Below are 12,726 nucleotides of genomic sequence, written 5' to 3'. Positions count from 1 at the left end.
TCTCCCCCGATACCCTGTTTACCTTTGACTTTCTGATTTTACAGCAAAGTTAACATGCAATACCTTCGGTTCTGAGATAATACAGTCTTTAATTAAGGAAATCATCATGTACAGCACAATACTTTTAATTATTACTAATTTGCTACTTAAAAGTCTATTCCTCTGAAGACCAGAGAGACTTTTTTCATGTACATCTCTGAAAGCTTTTCTCCCTGTATAAAACAGAACTGATGTGTAACTTCCTTACCCTCCTCCCCCTGCAGAATATCTGCAGCCTGTCCCTCCGCCTCCTCGTCCTCGCTCCTCTCCTCCATATGAGCTGAGGTGTGTAACAGCTTCCCTGGCATCGGGTCCCTGTTCCTGGGCAGACTCTGGCTGCGTTGCTTGTGAGACCGTCGGTGTGCGTGACTGTGTGTGTGTGGACCTCGCTCCAGAGGGAAGGGCCCGTCTCGCTCCCTGTCCCTCTCTGCGGCGTGGTGTCTCCGCACGGGCAGCGTGGCCTGCCTGCGTCTCTCTGGGGACATGCTCTGTCGGCCCAGCCCTCCGTACAGCCCCATCTCTCCAGCCATGCTCCCCATAAGGCCTCCATAATCGCTCTCCCCCGGCGCAGTCTGGAGAAAGTGCAGCCCTGCGCTGGTCAGAGGGGTCTCAATGAGGTCCTGCCAGGACCGACGCTCACGATGGGAAGAACGGCAGCCTGATGAGTGGGTACTTGTGCTGCCTGTCCCAGTCCCCATGCCCATCCCGTCTCCACGCTGGTCCTCGGCCGAGGAGTGGGAGTGTGTGGACTCGCTGGAGAAATGTCGGCCGTGCTTGGGCTCCGGGAAGGGGCTTGAGGAATTGACCTGGAGAGGGAGAGGGGAGGTGGAAGAGACCATCTGTGGAGGGATGGGGGAGGTGGAGGCACTCATTGGTAGAGGGAGTGGGGACGGAGTGGAGCGCATGAGGCTCATGGAGCTGACCGAGCGGGGCAACTGGTCATAACTGTGAAGGAGGTTAGCCTGAAGGGCCGAGGGGTTGTGAGGTTGACGGGGTTGGTTAGGAAAGAGAGGCGTGAGGAGGGACAGATAGTTCATAGGGCAGAAATGTGAGCACGGATACAAGGAAAATGTGCCCCGCAAAGCAAGGAGAAGGAGGAGGTGTTGCAAGGAAAGCACAACAGGATAGTGTAAAGAGCAGAAAAAGACCAAAAGATGAGAGCAAAAAAAGCAATGAGATGGCAGTTGAGTAACTCCAGGAATGACTGACATGACTGTATGTATGGCAGCTCAGCTGTGAAAACATGGCTGAACATGAAAGCAAACTTCACTGTTCACATTATCTTTCATGGCAACTGTCGCCACCTAGAGGTCAGATTGTAAACAAGTTCTGGCAGCAGAACACAGAGGAGTGATGGTCTTGGCTGCTTACCGAACCAGAGTCTTTCACACTCTGATGTTTTATTAATGCTGAGAGTCTCTGCTCTATGCAGCTCTGAAAACTGTAAGGCTTTTAGGAATAAAATATTCTATCAGAATGAAACACTGCAAAGAAAATGTTGAGTGTGTATGTGTGTGTACTTACTGATGGTGTGCGGTGATAAGTATCACAGAGGGATGAGGGTCCCTCCTGTTTGAGCGTCATTGAGCCATCTACCTCGTCTTGATCACTCTCACTCCAGTAGTCTTTTTATTTCAATAAAAACAGACACAAACACACGTACATGTTAGCAGTCCATGATTGGAATGGTAAAGTCGGCCATTTGTAGCCAAGTGAATCCGTCTCACCTTCATCCGGGCGTGGCACCTTGTCGTCTGGGGTGTAGCCAATAGCAGCTAGCCCCAGCCGGTTCATCCACCTAGAGGAAGCAAGGGAAGAGAAAAAGAAGAATGCAAAGGGGAGGGATGAAAAGCAAGGAGAAGGAAGGCATTGGAGGAAAGATGAGAAAAGGAGCGAAGGATGGGTTTTACTGGGTAAATGGTGGGTGATGAATAAAAAAACTTTCCCTTTAAATAATTTAAATGGTGTCTCTTAACACTTGATATCTGTCTAACTGGCTCCATCCCCCTGATGAGTAGAAAAAAGCGTTGAGATAATTAGAGAGATGGATGCAGAAAAAGAGAAATGACAATCCCACGTCCCCTTCTCTCTCAACAGTGAGTCTCAGATGGCGTTCTTTCTCCTCATCTGCGCTTCCTGTCCTCCTCCCATCCTCTCTGTCTGTCTCCATTGCAGATGCCGACTTGTCCTGTAGCTCTCTGCAGACACCTAATAATAAGGTCACTGCTAAGAATAGAGGCCTAGTCTGTGCATGAGGAACAGGACCTCGTCATACTAGGAAGTGCATCCTACAGGAAGCAACTTCCATATTAAGATTAGAAAGTCCTATTTAAAGACCAAAACTTAGCATGAATTGATCCTACTAACATGTATCGCCTCTGTAGCCAAAGGCTGAGCTCCACTGTTGTCCCTAAAACCATTAAAATCATCAAACAACAGCATCAGTGAGCCACACTGTTGCACTGGGTGACGTGTTCTTTCGTGAAGATGAACATGGGCACTGTATTTTACTTTGAGTCAATCCTACATTCACAGTTCTGTTTCCAGATATAAGTACTAGCACGTAGTAGTCCCCAACAAATGTGCCATTTCCTCCTGCTTGAGTAATGTTTGCTAAAAACTACAGGACACCAGCTGCTGTAGGATATCACTGAGCATTTTAAAGAAAATAAAACCTATTTTTGTGCGTGATTTTTAAAGATTTACATCTTCATTAGAGACCAATGGGCCAGGTGATGAGAACCACACACAGGGAAGTGAGAAAGTATTGAGAGATTGAGCAACATGGCTGATTTTAGTATTTTCATGGGATTTGCTGTGAATATGAAAATTTTTTGAATTAACGTCACCCTTATCTCAGTCAATTTGGCTTGTGATAATCTACACAGGCTATTGTTGTGCTCTTAGTTATAGCCTGTTTTCACCTTTCCCGGGGCACCAGGAACCTTTTTTAGGAACTCAGGAACTTTATCTGTGTTTCGACCAAAGGAGCCAGTCTCTACATTCAGTTCTTAGGTTAGCCTACTCCTAAAACCCTTCCGACTCGGGCAATAGTATTTTCAAATGATCCAGGAACTATCTGGGTGGGGCTTGCAGCACTGAACGCTGCTTATTGGTCAAATTTGCTGGCATTTTCTACAGCATTTTTCAACAGTGTATTACTCTAACACTACTATGTGATTGCCTCTGGAAGCTAAGACTATCCAGATGTTAAGTGCACCAAAAAGTATTGATACATTTTTCAGACAAAAGGACATTTGTCTGCTGCCTACACCAACACCCATGTATTCACACACAAATGCATGTAAAAATGTGTGCAACCACGCTTTCCCACATGAACTGGCAAACACAGTATGGAAGTCAAATATAGCTGGTTAATTAATCTCCCCCAATTATCGCCCCGTGTCATTGAGGAGAGGTGTGGATAATTAGAACTCATCAAGATGGCGCTCCTGCAAATATCACCATGATCTCCTTCTCACACAAGCACACACGTGACACACACACACACACACACACGCACAGTTCTACATTTAACACCAGAGGGTCAGGTTCATGCCTTATTCATGCGCAGTGTTGTGTGGGCTGTTGTTGTTCTTGTGTAAACTTGGTTTACTCAGTTAAAATATTCATGAAAGAACACATGATGTCCCCTGCATCTGACTATTGTCCACATTAAGACACAAGCACAGAGACTCACAGAGACACCCACTCACTCACCTGTTCATTTCCTCAAGACAATCTGTGGCAAAGAAGAAGCTCTTGATTTTGGGATGACAGGCTTTGAAGGCACTGCAGTTAGTCAGGGAGAAGGAGACTGATTAGTGTTTTCGCCTATGCGCGGTAGGTTTGTATGCGTTCGTGTTGTGTGGGTGAGAGCAAATGTGCTTGATTAGTAATTCTGGCGGCATGTGAGGGACACTCACAATTTCCTTCTGCACTCTATGGCTCGGTCTATTCTGAACTCTGGGAGGCTGATGAAGCCCTCAGCCTTCTCATCCTGCAGGCAGAGACAGATGGAGAGTGTTGGTACATCATCAACACAGAGAACAAAATGTCATACAAACTGATATACCAATTCTATTTGGGATAGTAGTACTGTCGTAAAGCATATGAAAACAGCATATGTTGTTTACAGTATATTGGCTGAGATAAACTCCTTTCACCACCTGACATAAAAGGATAGATGAGATATGACTATCCTGAGTACACAGACTCACATTTACAGTTAATTTTGGGTCAGAGTAAATTGTTCTTTTCTTCATAATATTACAAATATTCCAATAATCTATTGATCCAAACATCTATACCCTATCTTCAAGTCTTACAGTGAGATTTGTGTTTGTATGAGGTCAAAATGCTCTAAATGCACTGGACAGATCAACTACTTTGAATTAGAGCTGTAACCGACAGAAAATTAATCACCAACTATTTAGATCACTGCATTGTTTAAGTCAACCAAAATCAAAAAGCTAAAGCTAAAGCTTTGTCCTCTTCTTTCATAATATATTTTGTTCACTTTTCTGATGTTTTGTAGACCAAATGATTAATTGATTAATCCAGAAAATAACTGGCAGAAATGAGTGTTAGTTGCAACATTCCCTGGTGATGAAAGCTGAAAGCACAAATGCAAGAATTGTGATTTTACATAAAAACAGATTCTGAGTGATGAAAAGCAACACTGAATAGATTCCACACATATAACTATTATTAACTAATATTCCCAAAACTAACAACATTTTTCTACAATTTATTTCATCATGAGATTAATTGATAACACTTACCAGCAAAAATATTTCTAAAATAACTTGGAAAATTAACTTATAAATGTTGCATTGTAACATTTATTCTTAATGTCTTGTTGTGATGTGTTGTTTTCTCACCTGGAATGGGGACATCATAATTACAGGGTCATTTTTGTTTTCAATTGTTTTAAAAGGGGTACACAATTTAGTATTACGCTTTTTTAAAGAATGGTCAAACTTGAAGGAGTCCCTGTGAGTCTAGATCCTACAATTCCCATTGTCAATCTTTGTCATCTTTCAAAGTCAATTGGCCTCATGCAAGAACCACTCGTACAAACAGATTTGTTGTACAAGTGATTAAAATTTTCTTTTAGGCATGAACATACTTTATGGTGCAGATCTGTCCTAGGAGTCATGTTCAATTAATATGCTGTTATTCCAACCTAAGATTTTCGCTAATGGTTTATGTATTTCATTTCTTTGAAGCAATTTTGAGTTTGAAAATCAAATCCAGTATATTAAAATACAGTATATAAATAACACAATTATGTTGACAGTATCCTGTTTGATTCTGCAATTTGAATTATAATATATTTCTAAATGTATTCATACAGCCTAACAATAGCATCCATTTAAATTGGCTAAATATTAATATGAACATCTCAAACTGCAAATTTACTTAAATTATAAAGTAACTGAATGTTAATGTTATGGTTTTAGGGTTTTGGTGTTAGTCTTTTGTTGTGGTTATGTTGGTTAGTCCTCCTTCTGATGTCTTTCATATTTCACTTCCTGTATCTGTGTGGTCTCATCTGTCTGTTGTGTTTTCTCTATGTCATTTGTTCATTCATTCTGTTTCCTGTTTTACTTTGAATTTGTTCTGTCCTTGGTGTTTGTCATTATGTCCACCCTTCCTGGTGTATTTAGTTGGGCTGCACTTTTCATTCGTTGCGTGTTCATTGTTCCACTCATATTAGATATTGAACTGTTTGTCTCTGGTATCATTGTGTTTTGTTTGTGGTTTAGATTACCACAGGATGTGCTTCTATGAACATGCAACTTGTTAGATCTGCAACTCTTCGAGACTTGTCAACACGACAGACATGCCGATCCAACCCTATTCCACCAAATGTCCAGGTACTCGCCACAATCAGATACCTGGCTCTAGGACCTTTCTAAAGGGAGATAGGAGTCAGATCTCATGGTCATTAAAGCCCTCATCAGATTATCACCCATGTACATCAAATTTCTGTACACTTTCATGCCATTACTGGACTACCCAACATCGTAGGCGCAATAGACTGTCCATATGTACTCATCAAAGCGCCTTCCACTGATGCATTCCCCTTCCTCAATCGCAAGCAGTATCACTCCATCAACATCTAAATTTAATCAGATGCAAGATACAACTCGCTAAAGGCCGTTGTCTGATGGCCTGGGGCCATCCTTTGTTCTGCAGAATAGTGTGGTTGGGACGTGTCTTGTGCAATGTGCCCGTAGAGATGGCTGGCTTATTGGCAAGTGGCTTGTCATTTTCTAGGGCTGGACTATATGGCCAAAAATGTTTTTACGTTTTTGCAAAAAAGTTTTATTTCTTTCGATATAGATAAAATCACGATACAGGTGTATTGAATTGTTATTTCTTTCGAGTTTAAAGGCTGATTTTTGGTCAACACTTGATGGCAAACACAGTGGATCACTTCACAAATCTGAGGTGGAACATTCAAAACAATTGATTCAAGTGAACAGAATAAAATATTTATTTTTATAATATTTTATTTTTGTTATTGAAAAAAAGTATATCACGATAATTTTCTCCAGGTGATTGAGGTAGTGCTCCCTGGCTCATGACACCTCTAGTCAATCCACAGAGTAGACAAGCTCATACAACGAGTGTCACACGAGCGTCATACAATGAGCGTCATACAATGAGCGTCATACAACGCACATGTGCTGTGGTAGAATACACAATTGGAATTTTGAAGGCCAAGTGGATGTGCCTCGACACAGCTGGTGGCAAGCTGCTCTACACTCCAGAGAAGGCATGTCAGATTATTTTAGTATGCTGTATATTGCATAATACTGCAATGAATGAAGGCGTTCCAATACCATCCAGCACCTCCAGAGAACATGCCAGATAATCCACTACATAGACCACACCGTCAAAATGCCATCGTGATTAGGAAACAACTAATTGCGTGACTTTAGGTTAAGCTATCATGCTGTAATTAATTAATTAATTACTTTATTTAGACTAGAATTATTTTACATTTTATTGGCATCAGAATGTTTTAACACATCACTTATGCTCGCTAGGCTGTCTGACATTTTTTCTAATGTGGCACACATAGTTTGAAGACATTTCAACATTTCCTCCTGGTGTGTATAAGACACCACTTGTCTGTGTGGGAGGCGACGGTGATATGAAGCGTCAGATGGTCCTGGCTGTGGGGCAGAGTCTAACTGATCATCTTCTGAATAAAAGAAAATATTGAACATGATTGTGTGACACCTCCTTTCAAATAACTTACATTTACAACATTTTGACAAGGAAAATACAAGAGCAGGAGCAGAGGGAGACAAATCTCATTTTCTGTAAGTCCATTTTATGCCTGTTGATAATGTTATGTTGTTATATTATGACAAGTCTTTGGCTTTAGCAAGTCCCTTAATTCCACTACTGAAGCTGTTAAAAAGGATAGACTTTTCTTTATGGATCTACCCCAGCAGGACTTCAATCTCAGAGCTTGTAAAGTTGTTCTTTTTATTCTTCTGTGCCATTTTCATGAAATGAAATGTTCTTGCATGAGGCCTAATGTCCCCAATTTATATCGCAGATTTGTTGTCAAATATTTAAAGTCTCTATCCTAACTCAAAATAACCCTGATAACATTATCCAAGTTATTTTCTCAGACTTTAGAAAGCTCCCTTAAAAACAACAGAAGACATCATACAGCTGTTTTTACATGCTGAGTAATACCACGGAGAGTAGACTGACCTTTATGTGTAATAGTGGATCTTTAATTGCCCATTTATTTAAAGCTGTAATATCTGACTGCACATTAGTTTTGTTCTTGTTTTAAAAAAAACTCAATGATGAAGCATGGAGGAAGTGAGCCTGATGTAAACTAGAGGAGTTTGACAATATGATTCAGGACATAATGACAGTTGAATGTGATTCCTTACATTTTGGTTGGTGTACCAGTAAAGGCAGGACTCTTTGAGGATAAACCAGTACTTCCTCCATTTCTGGGTGAAGTAGCCTTTAGCATCCTTCTTCTTCCACAGCCAGCCCTCACAGTCACCGTGGCCCAGGTCCTTACACGAAATTCTCCTTCGACTGGCACTAGTGAGGGAACCTGCATAGAGAGAAAAGAACAGCGTTAATACTGACAGTAACTTTCAGTAATAACTTTTAGTACCTTTCAACTTTTCAGAAATGAATTAAGAAAAATACTAGGATGTAAAGTAGAAGCGTGGCCATGTATTTAGTGGTTCCAGTCTGGCACTAACAGGCTGAATCCAAATGTCTGGATTCTTTTTAAGTCTGCAGTAGCTCACAGTGGGACTTTCTTCCTGTAAATCAGCAAGCAATGTGAACTATTGAATCGCTCCAAACTAGAGAGCTTTTTACACACCTGTAAAGTAGGAGTTCAGACATTTAGGTTGATATACAGTTTGGGGGTACGCTCTTTCTGGAGCTACCTATGCTCACATACATGCACTGAACTGTAAAGATAATACATCAGAAGATCTAAAGAGCAAGTGCACCAAGGTGTTTACCTTTACTTCGCTTTTTGGTTTTCGTTCTTAGAGAGGTGTAATGGAAAGACTGGAGGGGAGAGAAAAAAAGATGTTAGGTCAAACACCCTTTGAAAAAGACATGTTCAGGCAAACTTTCTGGGTTGGTGTTGATGCATGGAGAGAGGTTGCTGCCAGCTCACTCTCCATGTATAGCTTATTTTTATTTTATCAGGAACACAGCAGAGAGGATTACAGGCACAGAGGGATCGCAACACTAAAACTGCTACAGCCAGGAAATGACCTACAACCTGTGATGGAGAACTGAAAGCTGTCTGCCACAGAGACTAAAACACTAAATGGATGTCAGGATGTTGTAAACTGCACCCATGCTGCTATTTTAGTGAATTAAAAACAGTGAAATGCATGAAAAAGGTTTATGACTTTCAGTACTTAGTTTGTGAATTAAAATTTTCCGCCCACTATATTAAAAGGCATTGGTGATGAAATCAACTCACTAAGGCCTAATTCCTTGTTGATTATAATTTCTCTGCTGTATTTATGCCAGCAGCATGACTTTTTTTCTGAAAAACAGCTACTAGGGCCGCAATGGTAATAGTGGTAAAGGTAAATGCTAAAATTTAGTGTAACAAATAACTATCAAAAGTTAGCTAACTTTAGCTAGCATGAACCACCATAAGCAACTGGTCATCCCCAGACCAACTAAATAATAGTGAATAGTAAAACTTTCATTTTCAAGAAGAATAGTGTTTTATTTGTTAGCCTTTATCTAGGTAACAATACTGAATAAATATCTAACTGAGCTGACTCATTGCATAATACAACTCATAGTGCTTTAGAGGAGAGGCTAGGGATAATGACTAACACAGCTTCCTGTGTCACAGTAACCTAAATATGGAAAGCAATTTACCTCAGTTGACTTTTATTTTTTATTTAATCATTACAGTCATGAATGGATTTAATCTCAGGCGTCTTTTCTATTCTTGTCTGGCTGTATGTTAAGCGATTATTTGGACACAATCAATCTCCATGTGTGGTTGGTAGGAGATTGTTGATGTAACTGAAGCCTCTGTTGCTTTATTGAAATGGGGTTTCAATACAGAATCAAATACTATACTGGAAAGACAGCACTGTTTAAAAGCAGGTAAATAAATATATCAGAACTGGTATGCATATATTTATAAAGTGCTTTGGGGTGGCAGTGGCGCAATGGATAAGATTGGTGTGAGAGACCCGGGTTCAATCCAACACTGTGACCCATCCACATGTATAGCAATTGTAAGTCGCTTTGGATAAAAGCATCAGCTAAATGAATAAATGAATAAATGCAAATATGTAAATGTAAATAAAACATCTAAGAAATAAACAGTCAGTGACACAGCAATGTAACAACCCATACCTTCCTCATGGAGGCTGCTCCTGAGCTTCCTGAGTATCTGCAGGAGCACAGACAGAATTCAACGTAACCACAAACGACTCTTACAACTCCTTCCATCAATCACAACCATGTGGTCAAACCACAAACAACCACTAACACAAACTCACCTTTCGGTTGTGTCTGCTCGCAGTGTGTCCGCACCTCGCTGAGTGACAGAAGAAAAAAGACTTAATTAAAGTGCTTCTAGAAACCCTCTGTACTTACATGGCCACACACAGATAGACAATGCTTGTGTGCACCTTTGTTTGTAATCATCATATCATGTTGTGTGGCTTTGCTTGTGCTGTTGTGGTGTATTTGAAAGTCAAAAAAACAACTTTGGCATATTTTTAAAATAACTAAAGTGTTACCCCCTTTACATTAAGATACTGTATAAATTTATCCATTAATTGTAGCTGTTATACTGACATTCGTGACATTTAAAAATGAGGTGACATGAGGATGATGTACAGTATATCTAACTTACTACTACTAATAATGATGATAATACATTTTGTTTAAAGAGAAAACGTTTCTTATACTCTAACTACTAAGATGCTTTATGTGACAAATTATCTAAATAAAAAAAAACAGAAAAGTGAAACACAATTTAGTACAATACTAGCAAGTAAAATAAGTACAGTTAGTATTAGTTTGTAACTTGAATGTATATAAAACTAGCCTTTTTCAACTGAGGGGCTAGTTAGAAGTGCCATGCTAACCGTATTTAGTGTTTTTTGTCACATGTTTAATAAAAAGTAGAGTAGAGTACAGGTACTAATACTGCTATTATTTTTTATTTTTTAAGCCTGTTTGAATATTCCTATGTTCAAACATTAACATTTTGGGTATTATGAAAATACTTTTGTGGCTAATCTCTGCTCTGAGTGTGGTCACAAAAAAGCTTTTTCGGATAAACAAATAGGCATAAGCTCGCGGACCCTGGGAAGGGTCTCAGGGCCTTAATCCACAGCAGGCAGGGTTTAGGCACAGGGGCCCATCATGTTATAATCCATCCATGCTGTCATTAATTTGCCATTCTGCAACACAAGTGATAACGACCTTCTCTGGATGCTAGAGATAACTTCACTGTGTCACTATGCACTACGGTTACACTACATGACTGCCAGACAAAACATGAAACGTCACAACAAATTGTCCCTCAGTAGGCCTAAGTTCCAATAAAAAATAATTATGTGTTTTCTGCAAAATGCTGGTGTATTGTGTTAATAGAAAAGATTTATACGAGAGAGAAAATGAGCAGGGCATTAAGGTCAGTGTGCTTGTTAGTGCAGGATAGTGTACTTCATGTGCCACTGAATAGATATGAGTCATCACCATGAGAAACACACAGCTGAGAGGGTTAGAGAGGGCTGGTGTTAGCTAAGCTGTTAGCGTGCTGTGTATGTGTTTTAAGCCCAGTCTGTCAGTCGAGCTTGTAATTGGTCTGGCTGATGCTGAGTCATACACCTGCTCACAGGGATACGTGTTTGGGTGTGTGTGTGTGTGTACGTGCGCGTGCAAGTGTGTGAGTTTGTCAAGAATAAACTCCTATTTAGACTCAGGCGTGTCTGAGGAGATGGGGATATTAGGATGAGTTAGGATGAGTCGTGAGATGGCTACCCTGCATACAAATGCACTCCTGTGTGCTACTGTGTGTTTGTTTCTGTATACTTGTGTGGGGTGTGTGTGTGTGTGTGTGTGTGTGTGTGTGTGTGTGTGTGTGTGGAGGGGGTGTGTGTGTACTGGCGTGTGCACGAGAGAGAATTTACAGAGGGGTGTGTCTGAGAGTGTCACTGTCTCAAAATCTGTGAAGCTGGCAGCCATGCAATGACACTGATCATCCTCACTTTTCTTTGTCTCCTCTACCTGACATAAACACACACGTAAAACTATGTGTGTGAAATTGTGAACACCGAGACCAATCCTGCAGTCACAAAGAGTTCCCCTCTAAGAGGACACAGACATAGACTGTAAGAAGAAGGAAGTTGTGTGAGTGAGTCAGGGTTACAGTCTTGTAGGTGATTTTAGTGCCACTTATAATTCTTTTTCCCAGCAGACGTTTTGACATGTCACAGTAGTTAAAGCACTGGTGTAAATAAACATAAATAATAAAATGAATAATGGCTAAATTATATTTAGCTGCTTCAGAGATATTGTCCTTGTCATAGATATAAATCCAGATTTTACATACAAAACAATATGTGATAAGGTGCTAAAATATAACACATCGTTTCCATTTTTAGCTTACAAAAAAACCCAGTGTCTAGTTGGGGCTCCTTGTCACATTTCAGATGTCTATGAGTAGTTAACAGTTCGAATAAAGAGAGATTTGCCCTCTAAACATCTCAGATGGTTTAATTTAAATAACAGTTTGAGGCCCACAGGGGTAAAATTAACCAACATTTCACAAGGAAGCAAATGTTACATAGAAGTACAAAATAGGAATACAAATTTGTGTTTCATTACTTTTTTATTGTTTTTCTTCCTCGTTTACCGCATTAGACCCATCTCGTTGACTAATCTTTTCAATGCTTATTAACTGTTGCCACTTGTATGTTGTCTGCTAAAACATGCATGCACACAATAAACAACAGTATCTAAACAAGTCACTGTGTGCAGAATTTTTAGGTGACTTTAAAGTAGAAGGCTGGAATTATTCTATATTATTATTATGTTAACAAATCACATAAAACGTCCAACCAACACTATATTAGATTATGTTTTATTCTTCGGAGTTATGTCTCACCTTTACATGCTGGC

General features: G+C 40.2%; 1 protein-coding gene across 2 annotated transcripts in view; it reads right to left on the bottom strand.

Moving 5' to 3' along the window:
• Positions 1 to 12,726, bottom strand: part of si:ch211-26b3.4 (connector enhancer of kinase suppressor of ras 2) — a 62,334-nt gene that overhangs the window by 7,020 nt on the left and 42,588 nt on the right. For both annotated transcript variants that reach the window (XM_038700401.1, XM_038700402.1), the window contains 9 exons: positions 10,092 to 10,129; positions 9,946 to 9,982; positions 8,568 to 8,616; positions 7,971 to 8,143; positions 3,966 to 4,039; positions 3,760 to 3,831; positions 1,767 to 1,837; positions 1,564 to 1,664; positions 248 to 845 (listed from right to left, as the gene is read on the bottom strand). In XM_038700401.1, the coding sequence (XP_038556329.1) occupies positions 248 to 845; positions 1,564 to 1,664; positions 1,767 to 1,837; positions 3,760 to 3,831; positions 3,966 to 4,039; positions 7,971 to 8,143; positions 8,568 to 8,616; positions 9,946 to 9,982; positions 10,092 to 10,129 (1,213 nt within the window). The remainder of the gene's footprint in view (positions 1 to 247; positions 846 to 1,563; positions 1,665 to 1,766; positions 1,838 to 3,759; positions 3,832 to 3,965; positions 4,040 to 7,970; positions 8,144 to 8,567; positions 8,617 to 9,945; positions 9,983 to 10,091; positions 10,130 to 12,726) is intronic.

This window comes from Micropterus salmoides, unplaced genomic scaffold, assembly GCF_014851395.1.
Source record: "Micropterus salmoides isolate LMB-PRFRI ecotype aquatic unplaced genomic scaffold, ASM1485139v1 Ms_hic_scaffold_5, whole genome shotgun sequence".
NCBI classification, from domain to species: Eukaryota; Metazoa; Chordata; class Actinopteri; order Centrarchiformes; family Centrarchidae; genus Micropterus; species Micropterus salmoides.
This window is presented reverse-complemented; position numbering and strand designations above follow the sequence as displayed.